Below are 21357 nucleotides of genomic sequence, written 5' to 3' on the forward strand. Positions count from 1 at the left end.
TTGCGCTAGTAAAGACATCGGTCACAGGATGACACCTCACAGATTCAAGCTAAACTACATCATGACCTTACGGAGCATTTTAAACAGTTTGTGCAGCAGGGTCGCCTGCGCGGCTCTTTACTGAGATGCCCAGTCAACGGTAGACTGACGGCACAGTCGCGATAAATCGGAAGAAATCATCATTCCTATGACAGCACTTCACTGCATTAATCACCAGGTAGGATTCTGCAGCATATTTACAATACTTCAAAGTATAAGGCCAGCATGTCAGTCTGAGTCTTTACTTATGCCCGAAGAGCTCACGTCACTGCTGGTTTTGTGCTTTTCGTGGGGAAAAAAATTCAAACAACTTGAAATGTTCTACTTAATATTTTAATCATCATCTTCTTCTGTTGTTCAGTTAGTCCACAGACAAGCAGGTTTTCAGTTCCACTTAAGGGGAACAAACAACACCTACAATCCAGCCTCAGTGCACCATAACCAACACAAAACTACGGTGGCCATCCCAGGGTGGTGGTGAAAACTGTCTACTGGCTCATGGACTAAGTCATTCAAGTTGCTCCAAAGTGGACAGGAACCTGAGCAGTGGTTTTTGGGTGATCAATCTTTGAAAACGGCGTTTTAATCACACTGACAGACATCCAACACAGCCGTCTGAAATGAAGCACTCTGTTAACCACATTCAATGACGGCGCATTAAGACTTTTACATTACGTCTTCTACAAACATTTAAAACTAGAATTAAATCTGATGCTTCATTAAGATTTCACCTTCCAGTGTTCATCGTGAAACAGAGCAACATGCACGCTGCATTTCACAGCAGCGGGAGGTCAGGATGTAAAAGCAGAAGGAAAATGTTTCTGCAGAAGTGCTTAAATAGAGGAGAGCGTCAGAACATGTCTGTCGTTAAGGGGAGATCTGTTGAAGTCCGCGGCTGTGATTGTACAAAAATAAATCAGGCGTAAAACAATCTGACTCAACTTGAAATTTCATTTGGTTCCAACACGGTCCAATGCAGTGCCTCACTGTGTCAGCGACAGCCACAGTGGAAGTCGGCATTGGGGTCCATCAGGAGTTTCTTGCGGTCCACGTGGAGACAGTCTATGTGGTACCAAGCGTCACACACGTCGCACTGGATCCACTGCACCGTGTCCTGCTGGGGCAGGCGACACCGTGGGGCTGCGCACGGTTCCACAGCTCCGATTAGCCCCTCCTCCTCTTCATCGTCATCATCCTCGTCCTCAGAGGAGGAAGATGAGGAGCCCGAGGAGGAGGAGCCCGAGGCAGAGGAGGTGGATGAGGAAGAAGAAGATGAAGGAGAGGGGAGGGAAGGCAGAGGAGGTGGAGGATGTTTTCTCGGGCGTCCCTGTCGCTTTCTGCAAGGAAAAAAAAAATAATTAAAGGAATACTATGTGTATTCTCCATCCTCAGTTCTAATTTCAGGGTCGTCGGTGCTCAGTGTTAAGGTTGGTGCACAATTGAATCGAGCTAACACTGGGCTGCCTCAATCCCTCTGGGAGTCCAACAGAGCGCCTGAAAAAGTGGCACAGGTTTGATCAACCTTTCCCAACTTGTGCTGATCCATGCTCGTGGGATAAGGGCATTCGGTGCCTACCCTGACAGTTCATGGTTAGTGGTTGTGTGAAGCCATTTGTTGTCAAACAACTGTTTACTCTTTTTAAATCATAATGACAACAGATCAAAAGTTTATATACCCATTCTTAATGCCGTGTGCCCCCTTTAACATCAGTGACAGCTTGGGGTCTTTTGTGGTAGTTGTGGACGAGGCTCTTTATTTTCTCTGATGGCAAAGATGCCCATTCCACTTGGCAAAAAGCCTTCAGTTTCTGGGCTGTCTTACATTAACTGCACGTTTGAGATCTCCCAGAGTGGCTCAATGATATTGAGGTCAAGACACTGAGATGGCCACTCCAGAACCTTCACTTTATTCTGCTGTAGCCAGTGACAAGTCATCTTGACCTTGTGTTTTGGATCGTTGTCACATTGGAACGTCCAAGTACGTCCCATGTGCAGCTTTTGGGCTGATGAGTGCAAATTGTCCTTCAATATTTTGTGGTAACATGATGCATTCCTGCCATCAATCTTAATCAAGTTTACTGTGCCTTTGTAGCTCACACATCCCCAAATCATCAGCGATTCATCTCTATGTTTCACAGTAGGCATAGTGTACCTTTCATCATCAACATTGTTGACTCCACTCCAAATGTAATGTTTATGGTTGTGGCCAAAAACCTTCAATTTTGGTCTCATCACTCCAAATGACTTTAGTCTCTGTGCTGTTTGGCGTATTGTAAACAGGATACGTTGTGACATTTGCATAGTAATGGAATCCCTCATTTTCCACTTTTTAAATCAAGCTTTAACACTTCTGATTGGCATTCTCAGTCCCTTGGATATCTTTTTATATCCCTTCCTGTTTTACACAGTTCAATTACCTTTTCTTTGACAATGCTTTTGCTTTCCATATGACTCAGAAATGCCAGTGTAGCACTGGATGAAAGATGCAAGGGTCTGTCAGGAGCCCAGAAACTCACTGACCTTTATACACACACACACACACACACACACACACACACACACACACACACACACACACACACTGAGTACAATCAAACAGATGACAGGTGAGGATGACTATCTTTTGTAGCCATTCAAACCCATTTGTGTCAGCTTTTGTGCATGTTATCAGGCCAAAATCACCAGGGAATATACTTTTGATGAGGGTCATTTGTTAGTTTCGGTTGTCATTATGATTTCAAAAGATGAACAGTTCTTTGATATAAATGGCTGAACACAACCACGAACCATGAGTGAAAAATGTTTTTGTGTTTGTGTGTTCACATGCTCTGAAAACTGGCCAAAAAAAAAAAAAAAACAATTCTGTAAGGGTATGTAAACTTTTGAGAACAAGTGTGTGGGTATATATATATATATATATACATATATACACACACACACACACACACACTCAACAAAAATATAAACGCAACACTTTTGGTTTTGTATGAGATGAACTCAAAGATCTAAAACTTTTTCCACATACACAATATCACCATTTCTCTCAAATATTGTTCACAAACCAGTCTACATCTGTGATAGTGAGCACTTCTCCTTTGCTGAGATAATCCATCCCACCTCACAGGTGTGCCATATCAAGATGCTGATTAGACACCATGATTAGTGCACAGGTGTGCCTTAGACTGTCCACAATAAAAGGCCACTCTGAAAGGTGCAGTTTTATCACACAGCACAATGCCACAGATGTTGCAAGATTTGAGGGAGCGTGCAATTGGCATGCTGACAGCAGCAATGTCAACCAGAGCTGTTGCTCGTGTATTGAATGTTCATTTCTCTACCATAAGCCGTCTCCAAAGGTGTTTCAGAGAATTTGGCAGTACATCCAACCAGCCTCACAACCGCAGACCACGTGTAACCACACCAGCCCAGGACCTCCACATCCAGCATGTTCACCTCCAAGATCGTCTGAGACCAGCCACTCGGACAGCTGCTGGAACAATTGGTTTGCATAACCAAAGAATTTCTGCACAAACTGTCAGAAACCGTCTCAGGGAAGCTCATCTGCATGCTCGTCGTCCTCATTGGGGTCTCGACCTGACTCCAGTTCGTCGTCGTAACCAACTTGAGTGGGCAAATGCTCACATTCGCTGGCGTTTGGCACGTTGGAGAGGTGTTCTCTTCACGGATGATGCGAAGATGTGTTGCACTGCATGAGGCAAATGGTGGTCACACCAGATACTGACTGATATCCCCCCCCCCCCCCCCAATAAAACAAAACTGCACATTTCAGAGTGGTCTTTTATTGTGGGCAGTCTAAGGCACACCTGTGCACTAATCATGGTGTCTAATCAGCATCTTGGTATGGCACACCTGTGAGGTGGGATGGATTATCTCAGCAAAGGAGAAGTGCTCACTATCACAGATTTCGACTGGTTTGTGAACAATATTTGAGGGAAATGGTGATATTGTGTTGGTGGAAAAAGTTTTAGATCTTTGAGTTCATCTCATACAAAATGGGAGCAAAACCAAAAGTGTTGTGTTTATATTTTTGTTGAGTGTATATATATACGAGGGCTGTCAATAAAGTAACGGTCCTTTTTATTTTTTTCAAAAACTATATGGATTTCATTCATATGTTTTTACGTCAGACATGCTTGAACCCTCGTGCGCATGCGTGAGTTTTTCCACGCCTGTCGGTGACGTCATTCGCCTGTGAGCACTCCTTGTGGGAGGAGTCGTCCAGCCCCTCGTCGGAATTCCTTTATCTGAGAAGTTGCTGAGAGACTGGCGCGTTGTTTGATCAAAATTTTTTCTAAACCTGTGAGACACATCGAAGTGGACACGGTTCGAAAAATTAAGCTGGTTTTCAGTGAAAATTTTAACAGCTGATGAGAGATTTTGAGGTGATTCTGTCGCTTTAAGGACTTTTCACGGTGCGAGACGTCGTGCAGCGCTCTCAGGCAGCGTCATCAGCCTGTTCAAGCTGAAAACCTCCACATTTCGGGCTCTATTGATCCAGGACGTCGTGAGAGAACAGAGAAGTTTCAGAAGAAGTCGGTTTCAGCATTTTATCCGGATATTCCATTGTTAAAGGAGATTTTTTTAATGAAAGACGTGTGGACGGATCCGCGCGTCGGGACGCAGCCGACGCGGTGCGGCGGCACAGGAAAAACACCTCCGTGTTGATAACCATTTGTAAAATCCAGGCGGCTTTTGATGGCTTTCAGTGGAGTGAGTATATGAGAAATTGTTTAACAGGCAGGACATGTTCCAACTTGTCCTTAAGGCTTTCAACAGAGGTGTTTTTCCTGTGGCGGAGCGTCGCGGCGGCTGCGTCCCGACGCGCGGACCCGTCCGCACGTCTTTCATTAAAAAAATCTCCTTTAACAGTGGAATATCCGGATAAAATGCTGAAACCGACTTCTTCTGAAACTTCTCTGTTCTCTCACGACGTCCTGGATCAATAGAGCCTGAAATGTGGAGGTTTTCAGCTTGAACAGGCTGACGACGCCGCCTGAGAGCGCTGCGCGACGTCTCGCACCGTGAAAAGTCCTTAAAGCGACAGTATCACCTCAAAATCTCTCATCAGCCGTTAAAATTTTCACTGAAAACCAGCTTAATTTTTCGAACCGTGTCCACTTCGATGTGTCTCACAGGTTTAGAAAAAATTTTGATCAAACAACGCGCCAGTCTCTCAGCAACTTCTCAGACAAAGGAATTCCGACGAGGGGCTGGACGACTCCTCCCACAAGGAGTGCTCACAGGCGAATGACGTCACCGACAGGCGTGGAAAACTCACGCATGCGCACGAGGGTTCAAGCATGTCTGACGTAAAAACATATGAATGAAATCCATATAGTTTTTGAAAAAAAATAAAAAGGACCGTAACTTTATTGACAGCCCTCGTATATATATATATATATATATATATACACACACACACACACACACACACACACACACACACACACACACACACACGAAAATCGATAAACGTTTTTCTCCCCATGTTCTGGTGAGTCAAGACACCTGTTAAAATACAACCCCAATTCCACTGAAGTTGGGGCGTTGTGTAAAATGTAAATAAAAACAGAATATAATGATTTGCAAATCCTCTTCAACCTATATTCAATTTAATACACCACAAAGACAAGATATTTAATGTTCAATCTGATAAACTTTGTTTTTGTGCAAATATTTGCTCATTTTGAAATGGATGCCTGCAACACGTTACAAAAAAGCTGGGACAGAGGCATGTTTACCACTGTGTTACACTAATTGTTGAAGCTTTGTAGGTGGAATTCTCTCCCATTCTTGCTTGATGTACGACTTCAGTTGTTCAACAGTCTGGGGTCTCCGTTGTCGTATTTTTACGCTTCATAATGCGCCACACATTTTCCAATGGGCGACAGGTCTGGACTGCAGGAAGGCAAGTCTAGTACTCGCACTCTTTCACTACGAAGCCATGCTGTTGTAACACATGCAGAATGTGTCTTGGCATTGTCTTGCTGAAATAAGCAGGGACATCCCTGGAAAAGAAGTTGCTTGGATGGCAGCATGTGCTGCTCCAAAACCTGGATGTATCTTTCAGCATTGATGGGGGCCATCACAGATGTGTAAGTTGCCCATGCCATGGGCACTAACACACCCCCATACCATCACAGATGCTGGCTTTTGAACTTAGCGCTGGTAACAATCTGGATGGTCTTTTCCCTCTTTTGTCCAGAGGACACGACATCCATGATTTCCAAAAACAATTTGAAATGTGGACTCATCAGACCACAGCACACGTTTCCACTTTGCCTGTTCATTTCAAATGAGCTCAGGCCCAGAGAAGGCAGCGGTTTTTCTGGATGTTGTTGATGTATGGCTTTCACTTTGCATGGTAGAGTTTTAACTTGCACTTGTAGATGTAGCAACAACCTGTGTTAACTGACGATGGTTTTCTGAAGTGTTCCTGAGCCCATGCGGTAAAATCCTTTACACAATGATGTCGGTTTTTAATGCAGTGCTGCCTGAGGGGTCGAAGGTCACGGGCATTCAATGTTGGTTTTCGGCCTTGCCGCTTACATGTAAAAAGTTCTCCAGATTCTCTCAATCTTCTGATTATATTATAGACTGTATATGATGGAATCTCTAAATTCCTTGCAATTGAACGTTGAGAAACATTGTTCTTAAACTGTTGGACTAATTTTTTCAAGCAGTTGTCCACAAAGTGGTGATCCTCACCCGATCTTTGCTTGTGAACGGCTGAACCTTTTGGGGATGCTCCTTTTATAACCTATCATGACACTCACCTATTTCCAGTTAACCTGTTCACCTGTGTAATGTTCCAAACAGGTGTCCTTTGAGCATTCATCAACTTTCCCAGTGTTTTGTTGCCCCTGTCCCAGCTTTTTTGAAATGTGTTGCAGGCATCCATTTCAAAATGAGCAAATATTTGCACACAAACAAAAAAGTCTCTCAGTATGAATAAATATCTTGTCTTTGTGGTGTATTCAATTGAATATAGGTTGAAGAGGATTTGCAAATCATTGTATTCTATTTTTAATTTACATTTCACACAATGTCCCAACTTCATTGTTCTTTGGGTTGTACACAGCTGTATGCAAAAATTTGGGCACCCCTGATAACTTTCATGATTTTCCTTTATAAATTACTGGTTGTCTGGATCAGAAATTTCACTTAAATATATCATATAGCAGACAAACAGTGATATTTCAGAAGTGAAATGAAGTTTCTAGTATTTACAGAAAGTGTGCAATAATTATTTAACCAAAAAATGGGCAGGTACATAAATTTGGGCACCTTTGTCATTTTACTGATTTGAATACATTTAGCACTAATTATTGGAACACAAAACTGGTTTGTAAGCTCATTAACTGACCCTTGACCTCCTTACACAGGTGAATCCAATCATGAGAAAGGGTATTTAAGGTGACCATTTGCAAATGTTTCTCCTCTTTGCATCTCTTCTAATGAGTGGCAACATGGGAGCCACTAAACAACTATTTACACACACACACACACACACACACACACATATATATATATACGAGGTCTGTCCATAAAGTATAGGTCCTTTTTATTTTTTTCAAAAACTATATGGATTTCATTCATATGTTTTTACGTCAGACATGCTTGAACCCTCGTGCGCATGCGTGAGTTTTTCCACGCCTGTCGGTGACGTCATTCGCCTGTGAGCACTCCTTGTGGGAGGAGTCATCCAGCCCCTCGTCGGAATTCCTTTGTCTGAGAAGTTGCTGAGAGACTGGCGCTTTGTTTGATCAAAATTTTTTCTAAACCTGTGAGACACACCGAAGTGGACACGGTTCGAAAAATTAAGCTGGTTTTCAGTGAAAATTTTAACGGCTGATGAGAGATTTTGAGGTGATTGTGTCGCTTTAAGGACTTCCCACGGTGCGAGACGTCGCGCAGCGCTCTCAGGCGCCATCATCAGCCTGTTTCAAGCTGAAAACCTCCACATTTCAGGCTCTATTGATCCAGGACGTCATGAGAGAACAGAGACGTTTCAGAAGAAGTCGGTTTCAGCATTTTATCCGGATATTCCACTGTTAAAGGAGATTTTTCTAATTAAAGACGTGCGGACGGGTCCGCGCGTCGGGACGGTGCGGCGGCACAGGAAAAACACCTCCGTGTTGATAACCATTTGTAAAATCCAGGCGGCTTTTGATGGCTTTCAGTGGAGTGAGTATATGAAAAATTGTTTAACAGCTGGACATGTTCCAACTTGTCCTTAAGGCTTCCAACAGAGGTGTTTTTCCTGTGGCGGAGCGTCGCGGCGGCTGCGAGCCGACGCTGCAATCCGCCCGCATGTCTTTCATTAAAAAAATCTCCTTTAACAGTGGAATATCCGGATAAAATGCTGAAACCGACTTCTGAAACGTCTCTGTTCTCTCACGACGTCCTGGATCAATAGAGCCTGAAATGTGGAGGTTTTCAGCTTGAAACAGGCTGATGATGGCGCCTGAGAGTGCTGCGCGACGTCTCGCACCGTGGGAAGTCCATAAAGCGACAGTATCACCTCAAAATCTCTCATCAGACGTTAAAATTTTCACTGAAAACCAGCTTAATTTTTCGAACTGTGTCCACTTCGATGTGTCTCACAGGTTTAGAAAAAATTTTGATCAAACAAAGCGCCAGTCTCTCAGCAACTTCTCAGACAAAGGAATTCCGACGAGGGGCTGGACGACTCCTCCCACAAGGAGTGCTCACAGGCGAATGACGTCACCGACAGGCGTAGAAAAACTCACGCATGCGCACGAGGGTTCAGGCATGTCTGACGTTAAAACATATGAATGAAATCCATATAGTTTTTGAAACAAATTAAAAGGACCTATACTTTATGGACAGACCTTGTGTGTATATATATATATATATATATATATATACATACATATATGTGTGTGTGTGTGTGTGTGTGTGTGTTAAAGGGGTCCCATAGTTTTAAACTATTAATACTGTGATATTCAAGCATTATTAACAGCACAAAGTCTGCACGGGAAAATATCAGGCCGAGGTGTTGACAGAGGTATGATATTTTCTCATGCAGACCAAGTGGCTATTATTTATATTATATATGAAGAGTTCAGATGCAAAACCCAGTAAGTCCTTTCCTTTTTTTCCAAATGGAGAAAAATGCAGTTGAAAATGGAGATTTAAAGGAAACCCTATGCGAAAATGCACAGACTTTCATCAATAACATGAAAACAGTTTGTTCAAATTCTTTCATATTTTGCGCCAAGTACATGTTGACATCAACTAAAAATTTATGGTTTGGAGATACTGGGTTTTACATCTGAACTCTTCATTTTTATATATATATATATATATATATATATGCAAACTTCTGGTTTCACCCGATTATGAAAGCTGCTGATGGCACATAGTCAGAGACTTGTTCACTTCACCTCCGTGAAGAACTTGCTAACAGATGGTCCAGTCGTTAGCTGGTAAACTTTCAATCTGTGTGTTTTTTCCGATGCTGTTTAGATATTTGTGGAGTATGTTTATGTGTGACTTGGCTTTTCTATTCGTGTTTTTAACTTTCTAGTTTGTAAGGAAGTTTTCAATCTGTTCTTGACTGGTCGGAGCCGTGTTTTCGTCTTGTTGGTCTTTGGACGTCCACTTCGAGCTTGTTTGCTGTTAATTCCTCCATTTTCTTTGTTCGCTTTTTGTTTTATTTCGCGCCGTGAAAACTGTAAACAAAGTTACTCTGATAATCTGATATGCGATCCGGGCCAGTCTGATACGGGAAAATATCAGCGTCATAGCTATATAATAAAATACATTACAATTAGATATTTACAATAAATAAATAAATACATAAATTAACTCTGTGTGTGTGTGTGGGGGGGGGGGGGGGGATACTACAATCATTTCTAGCATTGACATCACCAGTATTTACCAACTCGTAGTGGAGGATGGAGGTTATATGATAGCCTTTGTTAAGAGCTGGACAGGTTTTGAGGGGAGAAAAAGAATCTTTTAAAGAATCGTTGAACCATGCTTACCCTGTTGGATGGTGAAATCTGTTGCAGTGACTCCCGCCTCTGTCTTCTGTGCAGATCCTCACCGAGGGTGAGGCCAAACTGTAGCTCTCCCCTCCCACCACTAGAGGGGAGAAGACTGCAGCGCTGTGAGCCCTCCGCCTGCCTCGTGGTGCCGACCGAGGCCTCAGTGTGACTTTCTGTTGGCGGAGGGCTACGAGGTTTGCGTGCTTCACCATCTGGACGTGGTGCGTCTGCAGCTCTTGCTTGTGAAAGTCGGGGTTGCCGTAGGACGCCTGGATGAGATGCTGGTGGCCGAGTCTGCTGTTCGTCACGGCACCGTGGAAACTGCCAATGGTCCTGATGCCGACGGGGAAGGATTTGGCCTCCATCAGCCGCCTGATGTCGTGGTGGCTCTTGGGCTGGAGTGGCAGAGGTGGAGGGGAGCTGAAACCCTCTGACTCGGATTTGTAGAGGCGCCGTCTTTTCCCTCGTGCTCTCTGACCATCTTCCACAACTCCCACAGCTGTGCAGCATGGAAAGTCATAATTTCTCTTAAATGTTAAACTTTGCACTTGTTGTCCAGATTAGTCTGTTCCATCTGCCATGTTTTACTTTTGTACTTATAAAATTTTATTTAAATTCAACCTTCCAGCTAAAATTTTATATTGTAAAAAAAAAATTCACTTAAACCTGAAGCCACACCTCCTTGACGTCGAGGTTCGTCCGAGCTGTCATCCTCTAGAAGCACCGTGTGCGCAGACTTTCTCCTGTTCCTGGAAGCCGGTGGGAGGGACTTCGTCAAAGAAGCCGAGGAGGCAGCAGTGAACGATGGAGGCGTGGAGGGAGGGAGCAGGGACGAGAAGCCTACAGCTAGAGGCGGCGAGGAGGAGCAGCCCGGGTCCGAGGAGGTTCCACCGTGGCTGTTGCTCCTCTTAAAGGTCCAGGTGCTGCCCTTCATCTTGCTGAGGCTGCCGATAGAGTTGAGGATGACGGTGGCCCGGTTGATTGACAGGCTGGACAGGTCGATATTGGATGCCGCCTTTTGGTCCAGGTTGGTCCTGATCCGGTTCTGTATGTCAGAGGAGAAGGTTCCCGCCTACACAACAGTTCATTCAGGTTAGTAACTGATGACACCAAGTTGAAGACAACTTCAAAACAATAAAGATATTATAGATTTTTATTCTGTTGTTCCAAATGTCGGTCAACTTTACAACTTGGAACTTATTCTATTGATATATTTATTACCAACTTCTAAAACTTTAGTATTTTATTGTTTTAAGATAGTAACTGTAATTTTTTTTCAGCTCCTCATTAAATTCCCCCCACTCATTTTGGAGCATCACCCCAACAGGAGGACCAGCCTGGATTTTCCCCCAGTTGTTAATAACCGTGAAAACAACTCAGCAGCTCACTGGTCTAATGATGAGCAGTGAACATTTACACTCTTTGCACAAACAAAACAAAACAATGGCCCTAAGTATGTCTGCATTCACAACAACTTTTCCTGCAACACTGTGACACCAAAACAAACAAGAATTCAGTTTCTCAATGAAGATTTTTTTAAAGTTGACTAAAGGCTTGCACACACATGCACGCACATACAAATAATGGAAAAGCTGAATGTGCAACTGGATTTAGAAGAGTTGAAAGTGAAACTTAAGATTTACAAAGTTTAAGATGCAGCTGCAGTCAGATTTATTCAGAGCATTGTGCTTGTTATTTTAGCCATTTGTTACATTAGCGCATTACTTCTCAATTATTTTCTGTTACCCCCCAAAAAGAAAACATCTCCGCTGTGACTATAAATAGTATCATTTGTCCATAAAATTGTTATAAGTACACCTCTGCATAACATAGCATCCTGATTAACATTAAAGAAAACAAAAAAGAAAGAACTTTAGATCAACTTAAAGCAAAGAATAACTTTATTAACATTGTTTTTTAGTCTCTAACAGAAAAAAATGTGCATCACTTTGCTTGAAATTTAAAAAAATCTATCCTTAAACTATGAACGTTTTTTGACCAACTGCCATTTGATACTGAAAAACAAAATGAAATAAAATCAAGAAATAATAATTAATTCAAATTGATCAGAACACTTACTCTGGAGCACAATATATAAAACACTTTAACACAACAAAAATGAATAAAACAATTTTTTTAATGATTATTTTTTTGTGATTTTTTATTTATTTTTAATTAGCTTTTATTTTTGCAGCACTTGCATCATCCAGCATGACAGAGACCATGTCTACTGCTGCTCAGCTCCTCTGTTAAGGGGCTATGATGCTAAAGGTGCTGGTTTACTGAAGCAGCATTCACAAAGCGGGATGATTCTCCCACCGTCGTGCGAATAAAAAACCCTACAAAGAGCTGCGTTTCATTATGCTAGAGTCCTCAATACTCCCTGCGCACACTCTGATAATGAGAGTGCCACTGCCACATACTGTAGTGGATGTGCAATTACACTTTTTTTTAGTATGGGAAAAAAAGCATGTTCCCCGCAGTCATACGCGACCCCCCTGGGCGTTGGGGGGGAGGGCACCCCATTATTTGAGAAGGACTATATTGGCGTGATGGTACAGGGGAACCCCCCCCCCAAAAAAAGTCTAGTCTGCTCTGCAAATCTATGTTAATTTTGTTTAAACTGAACTCCAATATCCTGTGACAGACAGATGAGGCAGATAAATTACTCTCTTATTTGGGGCAGGATGGTGGATTAGCGGTTAGCAATGTTACCTAAAAGCAAAAATGTTCCACGTTCGATTTCCGCCTGATCCTTTCTATGTAGAGTTTGCATGTTCTCCCTATGTTGGCGTGGGTTCCTCCAACTTCCTCCCACTCCCAAAGACATAGCTTTGGTGACTCTAAACTGATAAGTGTGAATGTGTTGGTCTATATGTGTCAGCTCTGCGACAGGCAGGGGGCCAATCCCATTTACCACTGGGATAGGCTCTACCCTCCTTTGACACTTAATTGGAATAAAGCAAATTCTGCAAATAGATGATTTTCATCTTTCTTGCTTCCTTGGGGGTGCTGCTGTAGATCAGATATGGATTAGCATGCCATGTTTTACACCAGACGGCCTTCTTGATGTTACTTTAAACGCATAAGGAGAACAAGCCACGGGTGGCGTGGAACAAAGCGTGTGCTAACTGCTTGCACCAGCATTTTGCACAGACAGCTAAAATACAAATGCACTGAGGACAAGCTCTCTCATTTTAAAATCATAAGCTGATTTAACAAAATAAAATAGTAAAAAAAGAAAAAAAAAAAAAAAAGGGCTCACCAGGTTTTGTACATTAATTTGTCTGTGTGTGTGTGTGTGTGTGTGTGTCTGTGTCTGTGTGTGTGTGTGTGTGTGTGTGTGTGTGTGTGTGTGTGTGTGGATGGTTTTGTGGAAGTGGGGTCAAACCCATTTAAATTTCTCAAAAGGTTAGGGTTTTTGTTGTTTTTTTAACAAAAAATGGTTTTAAATTGGTTAACAGTAGTAACTGGCAAATTTAATCAGCTTCTAACATCCTCAAACATGTTTCAAACCGGTAGCTTTAAACAATTCTATTGATAAGTTAACACCATGTTCCTACACTTATGATGAGAATGGAGTTGATGTCAGCTCACAAGCTTTTTCTGCATCACTGCTGCCTGGATTTATACAACCTTAAAATACTAATAAGACTAACATAATGGAAATAACCGATAAAGCCCTAATTATACCAAGCATCTCAACTATGCTTCACTATTAAGTTGTTATTGGTGTATTATTGTTATATATATCAAAAAATACTTGCACGTTGGCCGTGGGGATCCATAGGCCAGCTGACATTTTTCGAGGGTAGCAATCAATCAATCAACTTTTTTCTTAACATTTGATACCAGAGGTTTCCCACTTTAATCCTTTGGATTACAGCTGCAACACGCACATTGAAGTTTGTGATGACATTGCCACACATCTCAAGACGGATGAAAAAGAAATTCGGAGAATCCCTCTTGAGATGTGTGGCAATGTCATCACAAACTTCAATGTGCGTGTTGCAGCTACAATCCAAAGAAGAGGAGCATGGATTGAACATGTCATCATTATTGAACTGTGGAAAACAAGAGACAAAGTGGGAAACCTTTGGTATCAAATGTTAATTTGATGCTTCTGTTACAAGTCTGCAAATAAAATTTTCGAATAAGTTCTCATTTCAAAAACTTGTGTACGATCAAAAAGTGGAAATATTTTATTGGCCCACCCTGTAGTGATGATTTACTGCCCCCAAATGGAATGGCATGAGTCTAGAATGTAATTATTAATGTTCATTGCTCAGTGCTGTTAGCTAATATCACAAATTTCTCCAAAAAATATTAGTTCTATTAACCTTCCATTTTAGCAGCGTTTGTCCTTGACCCACAACATATAGGCATACCAAACAGCAAGTGTCAGCTCTTCTCAGATTCTCCGTGATCAAAGCCATACACATGCACGCATACACATGCACAGAGGCCACTTGGCTATGATAATATAGTTTTATTTATTATAACCCAATCTCATTTTCACACAAAAAGGTTTCTGGGAGCTATCTGGCAGCTACATTCTGTAAAATAGCTGGAAAGAATCCAGCAGTTTAAGTTCATGGATGAGTGAAGGCTCATATGCCACCAAATGGACACCTTAACCAAGATATTCAGAGAGTAAAGTACAACAGAAACACCAGACTTTCACTGAAACACTGAGTCTGAGTGAGAAAGAGCTTCATCCCTACTTAAATATAAAAGTTACCTTTGGAATAGTGATGGCGTCAAAGTCCAGAGGCCGAACTTTGACCTTTTGAAAGAGAAAATAGAATTCTGGGCTCCCGGGTGCCGACTGCCCACCAAATGTCAACGTGTCGCCATCTGACAGCTCCCACTGAACGCCAGGCTGGAGGCGGACCTCGTTGACCCAGGTGCCTAGAAGCATAGGGGCGGAGAAGAAGTGCCAAAAATTAATCGAAACTGCAGCCACAGAAAGTTCCAGTACAGCAGCAACTTCTTTTTCTTTATATTCCACTCACTGAAGACTTTGAGACTATTTTTGATGCAGATGCAGTGAGAAAAGTATGAAACTCTGCAAGCTACCAGAAAAATGAACATAAACAGCACAAAGTCACCCACAGTAGAATCAACACACAACTTTTAATATATGAACGTCTGACATCCGATAATATAAAAATAAATCAAGCAAGCCCGGCTTCAAAATAAAATCATTTAGAGAGGAAATGTAAAAGTGTCTATAAAAGACTGATAATTGAGAAGCTGGGAGGCTACGAGGTAATCAAACAGCAGCGCCGCACAAGATGAGAAACGCACACTGAATGCTAAAATGTCACTTCAGCAGCAAAAACGTAAAAATGTATCAAAGTGACCGTGAAATTACTTGAAATGATGAGCGTAAAACTGGATTTCAGATTCTGAGTTCATCACCCTGAACTTGTCTTTCATCACATCCTCCTGTTGCCTAAAACTCAAGATTTGACTAAAAGCTGTAAGAAAAATTAAATAACAGCAGCAAGAAAATGTAAAAATTTAACAATTCTCTGTGCAGACAGTAGAAGTGTATCAGGCTGGTCCTCCTGCTGGGATGGAAGACATCTCCAGCACCAGGGTTGGTGCAGCTGATTAAGTCAGCTGCAAACCATCAAATGTTGATCGGAAAAGCATGAGGGATCTGCAGCATCTCAGCCGAGCTCCTGCCCGGATGGTTGCAATCCACAACCTGGGGTGGTTCCATACTGCAGTGATGCACGCTCCCAGAGACCACCTACTCTCACAGGTTTCTGTGAACAGGCTACTTTCAATCAGTTTGTGATTGAAACTCCAGATGAACGCAAAGGCGTTCCTTACAAATAACTTAATTCTGAAAGTGAATAAAGTCCTCCAGGAAAACAATTTGTGACACCAAATCAGGTGTTTTTCTCTCCTCAGTCACACGTGGTGATGTCACACATATTCCAGAAGTTTCTACAACAATCCATCATGTTCCAGAAGCTTCTAGAACTTCTTCTTTCAGCTGCTTCTTTTAGAGGTTGCCAAGCAGATCATCAGTCTCCATCTCATCCTGTCCTCTGCATCTTCCTCTGTCTCACCAACCATCTCCATGTCCTACTTCATCACATCCATAAACCTCCTCTTTGGCCTCCCTCTTCTCTTCCTGCCTGGTGTCTCCATCCTCAGCATCCTTCTCCCTATATACCCTGTGTCCCTCCTCTGCACATGCTCAAACCATCCTCTCTGATTTTATCTCCAAACCGTCCCACCTGAGCTGTCCCTCTGATATGTTCATTCCTAATCCTGTCCATCCTCATTGCTCCCAAAGAAAATCACAGGATCTTCAACTCCGCCTCATCTTTTTGTTAGCACCAATAAGCTGTACAACATAACTGCTCTCACTCCTCTTCACCCTTGCGGATATCATAGTTCCTGCCTGCACTGTCTTCATCTCTCTACCACGCTCTCCATTACTTTGTACAGTTGACCCCAAGTATTTAAACTCATTGACTTTCACCACCTCTACTCCTAACTGCACTATTCCACCATTCTCCCTCTCATTCACACACATTTACATGTACATGGACATGCATGCAAGTATGTCACATGTGAAGTAGACATAGTGCGACTGTCATGGTGTCGGTTTGTGTGACTCCTCCCTCACCGTGAATGCTCCTGTCCTTGATGTGGACCCTCCAGGCCTCCTCCTGCGGCACAGTGTCTCCACCTCTTCCTTCTCTCTCAACATGCAGCTCAGCGTGGATCCGAGAAACCAACACCGAATCCAGCGTGACATCGCACAGCTCGGCCGCCCGGCCCAGGCGGAACACAGAGTGGCTTAGCGCCGGTCGGAATGTGTACAGATCCCGCTCAGAGTTGCTCACTGAGGAACCAATCCGGAGCAGCTGGAAGCAGGGCTGGACTCCGGACAACATGACTGACTGGTTTAATCGTCTGCCACCACTAAGCCCTGACCTGCCTCACCTTATCTGTGACAAGACCCCGAGTTACAGGGTGTGATGCATTCTGGGACAGAAGTCTGTGCTAATAAGCAAATATTAAACTGGAGGCATCTGACAGTTAAACATATATTTTACAAAATAAAGTAGCCTGAACACACTGTTGGAGCTTTTAGCAAGATGTGTTTGCATTAGTATGAAATTGCTCTGCCCTGCTGTGAATACATGAATAAATACAGAGATTATAGAGTCGTGTAGAAGCTGGTAAAGTATGTGCACTTATAATAATACAGCCTCCAACAGAGCAAATCCTCCATTAAGTGGAGGCTATCAAACACTGGAACAAACACTGTGCAATTTGCAGTAAACATTGAAATGAAAAGCAAACCTGTGACAAGTGTGACTTGAAGCTGAAGCTTTGACATTCAATATTTTAAGAGTTTAACAGCTGTCCAATGACTTTGTGTACATGCATTTAAAATCTCAGACATCCGCCATCTCACACACATGAAGCCTGACAGGGTGTAGCAACTGCAGGATGTCTGATCTGAAAGAAGAAAAAAAAAAAAAGAACAAAACAACATGGATTCATCAAATCTGTTGCACTTAATGGAACAACAGTAAGTTTATGTTGCATTAAGATGTCTTAGAATGTGAAAGTTTCTGACTTCCGACTTCAAAATAGTACAAACAGTTCCTTTAAGAGCAACTATTTCCCCATGGAGACGTCACTGATTCTGACCACACGGAGGCAATGTAAATAAACTAAACTATCCGCCAAATAAATAAATACTTTATATGTGAAAGATTAAAGACCACTGTTATTGATATGTTAGTGGATGTAAATCACAAATTTCAATTATTACAGCATCTATTGTTATTTAAAACTACCCAACGTCACAGTTCATGCAAAAGGTTAAAATATGTCAAATTGGTGCCTGTAAAATTTCAACACCATGTTGACACTCTTTAGCTCACAATAATCACGGTGGTTTCTTAGTGGATGCTGTAAGATGCTACTTCATGGAAACCTAAAGCACAGAATATAGTATCCACTGATTAGGCCTTGCCTAATGATCTGAATAATTTTTATTGTTGTTTCGAGCCCGTTGATCTCGAGCCTGTTGTTTTCTCTGAAAGCTTGGATCACAGCAGTTTGACTATGAGGCAGGAGGATGTGCAGCGTACACTATCTAGGACCAAGGTTCGTAAGGCCCCTGGCCCTGATAATGTCCCTCCTCATGTCCTCAAACTATGTTCGGAGCAATTGGCTCCTGTTCTTACGGATCTTTTTAATATGTCACTCAGGAACTGTACTGTCCCAGAAAGTTTTAAGAAATCTATTATCATTCCAGTGCCAAAGAAAATACCTGTGACATGTTTGAATGATTATAGACCGGTGGCACTCACTTCTGTTTTAATGAAATGCTTTGAACGTCTGGTGCTGGATTTTATTAAAGGCCAGATCCCAGTGTCTGTGGACCCACTCCAGTTTGCATATAGACAGAACAGGAGCGTCGAGGACGCAATCTCTTTTGCCTTGAACTGTATTTATAGCCACCTGGACTCTAGTAATACTTATGCTAGAATGTTGTTTATTGATTACAGTTCGGCTTTTAACTCTCTTGTGCCATCCAGACTTGTTCAAAAACTTAAGACTCTTGGTTTGGGTGATGCCATTTGTAAGTGGATTTTTAGTTTTTTAACCAACAGATCTCAGAGAGTGAAAATTAATGGCCGTCTTTCTGATGAAACATTTGTGAGCACTGGTTCCCCTCAAGGATGTATCCTTAGTCCCATCCTTTTTACTCTGTACACTCACGACTGTGTGGCTTCCCATGACAGTAATCACATAGTTAAATATGCTGATGACACAACTATCATTGGGTTGATCAGTGCAAATGATGATTCTTGTTACAGAGCTGAGGTACAGAAAGTTGTGGATTGGAGCAAAGAAAATAATCTGCTCCTGAACACTTCTAAAACTTGTGAACTTGTTGTTGACTTTGGTCGAAATAACAGCCATTCACCTCTTGTTATTGAGGACTCTAAAGTCGAAATTGTGGAAGAATGTAAATTTCTTGGGCTGACGTCTAATGATCTCAGTTGGAACAAAAACACCACAAATATTGTCAAAAAGGCTCGTCAGCGTCTCTTCTTCTTGAGGAAACTTAGAGAATTCACCATGAACTCTAAAATCCTTGTGAATTCTTATCGGCGCACGATTGAAAGTCTTCTTGTTAGCTCCATCACTGTCTGGTTTGGAAACATTACTGCCAAAGACAAGAGAGCGTTATATAAGGTGGTCCGCTCAGCCAAAAAAAATTGTGAACTGTGACCTGCCTGTGCTGGAGGCTCTATACAAAAGTAGACTCTTAAACCGAGCTTTACAGATCATAAATGATCCTTCTGGTCACCCTGGAAGAGTCATGTTTGAGCTTCTTCCCTCTGGAAGAAGGTACCGCTCCATTAGGTGTAAGACATCTCGTTATGCAAGGAGCTTCTTCCCACAACCTGTGATCAGCCTGAATAGTGCACTTTAAGCCTGACAGCACCTTATTTTATTTTATTTATTTGATCTTAACTTTTTGACTTGATCTCTGTACCTTGTATTTCACAGTGTCAATGTGTCTTTATGTGATAATTTGTTCCATGTCTGTCTAATGTTTTCTTGTGTGTGATGCACTGAGCTTTTAGCACAACCATTTCCTATGTGTTTTTTTAACTACAAATGGCAAATAAACTAATCTTGAATAAGTAGTGGAATAACCTACTGTATATTAGCCACATCATAAAAGATCGAACAGTACTGCAACTCAAACTGTGGCAATGCTGATGATTTTCTCTTTACAGTGTGTACAATTAATTTATCAATAAACACACAAAACTGAAAGTTAATAGACAAAAATGAAATATGGTGGCAAAAATATATACCTAAGCTTCTCAAATACGAGAATTTTTTATTGTTGTAAAATGAAATATTTGTTTATATAAAGCTGGTCAGTTTAAGTAACTACAATTTAAATAGTTACAATAAGTTGAAATTGTTATTTTATGTTACAGTTTAAACATTTTATGGTCTGGAAAACTAATACTTAAAATAATAGTCAGTGAAGAAAAACTGCTATTAGTACTTTAAAAAAAATTAAAATGTCACTTTGATCGACTATGCAATGTATTTATTTTATTTTTTTTAGACAAAAATAACTGATTAAAATAACAGCTGGAATAACTGAAAACGAAATAAGATATTTAAAACAAACACTATCACACACACACACACACACACACACACACACACACACACACATATATATATATATACATATATATGTATATATATATGCGCAGGAGAAGCATTTTGATGTTGATTTTTAAAATAAGTTAATTAAAATAAGGTCATTAACTTTAGCACCGCATGCATCACTTTGTCACGAGACACAATAACCCACAGAAACGACCGACATGTCCGCTCAGACCTCGTCTTTCTGGTTTTAACCAAGTCTAATGCTTGTGTAAATTGCATATTTAATTTAAATATTGATTAAATAAGATGCAGAATAAAGCGATGCTGATTTTTAGCTGCCAACTTTAAGCTAGCTGACGTCAGCACACAGAAAGTCAAAGCACTTACATAAGTAACAGCGGATTAAAACCACTTTTTCTCCAATTATTCCCCTAAAACACCGTTCGACAAACACCGCAGCCTGTTCGAGCACCGGACTGCATCCCCAACCTGGAACACTTTTTCCACTTTTCAGTCAGTTTTCGATGTAAATTTTCGCCTCCTTCCTCTCAAGAGGAAGTGCTTTGAAATTTGGCGCGCCAGAGCTAAGGCTTCCGAGCACTGCGCCCTACGTCATAACCTGCTGCGTCCTGATTGGCTGCAGTCCAGGGCGCCATGAGGAGGGCAGACCAGGAAATTGATCCGGATCCAATCGATCCAAATCCAGATTTTTTTTTTTTACGAGCATGTTGTTGCTCTTTGATAAATATTATAACAGATTCGACTTATTTTAACTTCAGTGTATTGGAGTTGACAGCCAGTTGTGATTATGAGCTCAAAGTGCACCAAATGCATCAAATTATTATTTTTTAAATAAGAAAGTATGATTGCAAAGAAGACATTTAAACAGCAACAAAGCAGAGACACAGCTGTTTTTCTTTGTTGAAAATGCATTTAATTGAGATGATTCCGAAAAAATAAGCAGCTTTACAAAAAGTCTGAAGGATGACAAAAGTTAATAATAATAATATCAATATAAGTATCATATAATATCATTGATTCATTCCTGAACAAAACAGGATGATTGGGTGAAGTATCATAAAAGTCA

At 41.6% G+C, this 21357-nt stretch overlaps 1 protein-coding gene across 1 annotated transcript; it reads right to left on the reverse strand.

The window, feature by feature from the left end:
• Positions 1-329: 329 nt before the first annotated feature.
• Positions 330-20788, reverse strand: tcf19l (transcription factor 19 (SC1), like). The gene is made up of 6 exons (XM_034161527.1): positions 20658-20788; positions 16729-17570; positions 14818-14987; positions 10755-11148; positions 10074-10575; positions 330-1376 (listed from the first exon to the last, which is right to left on the reverse strand). The coding sequence occupies exons 2-6, from the start codon at positions 16997-16999 to the stop codon at positions 1031-1033; spliced, it is 1683 nt and encodes a 560-aa protein (XP_034017418.1). The 5' UTR covers positions 17000-17570; positions 20658-20788; the 3' UTR covers positions 330-1030.
• Between the last annotated feature and the right edge of the window lie 569 nt (positions 20789-21357).

This window comes from Thalassophryne amazonica, chromosome 20 (assembly GCF_902500255.1).
Source record: "Thalassophryne amazonica chromosome 20, fThaAma1.1, whole genome shotgun sequence".
NCBI lineage: Eukaryota > Metazoa > Chordata > Actinopteri > Batrachoidiformes > Batrachoididae > Thalassophryne > Thalassophryne amazonica.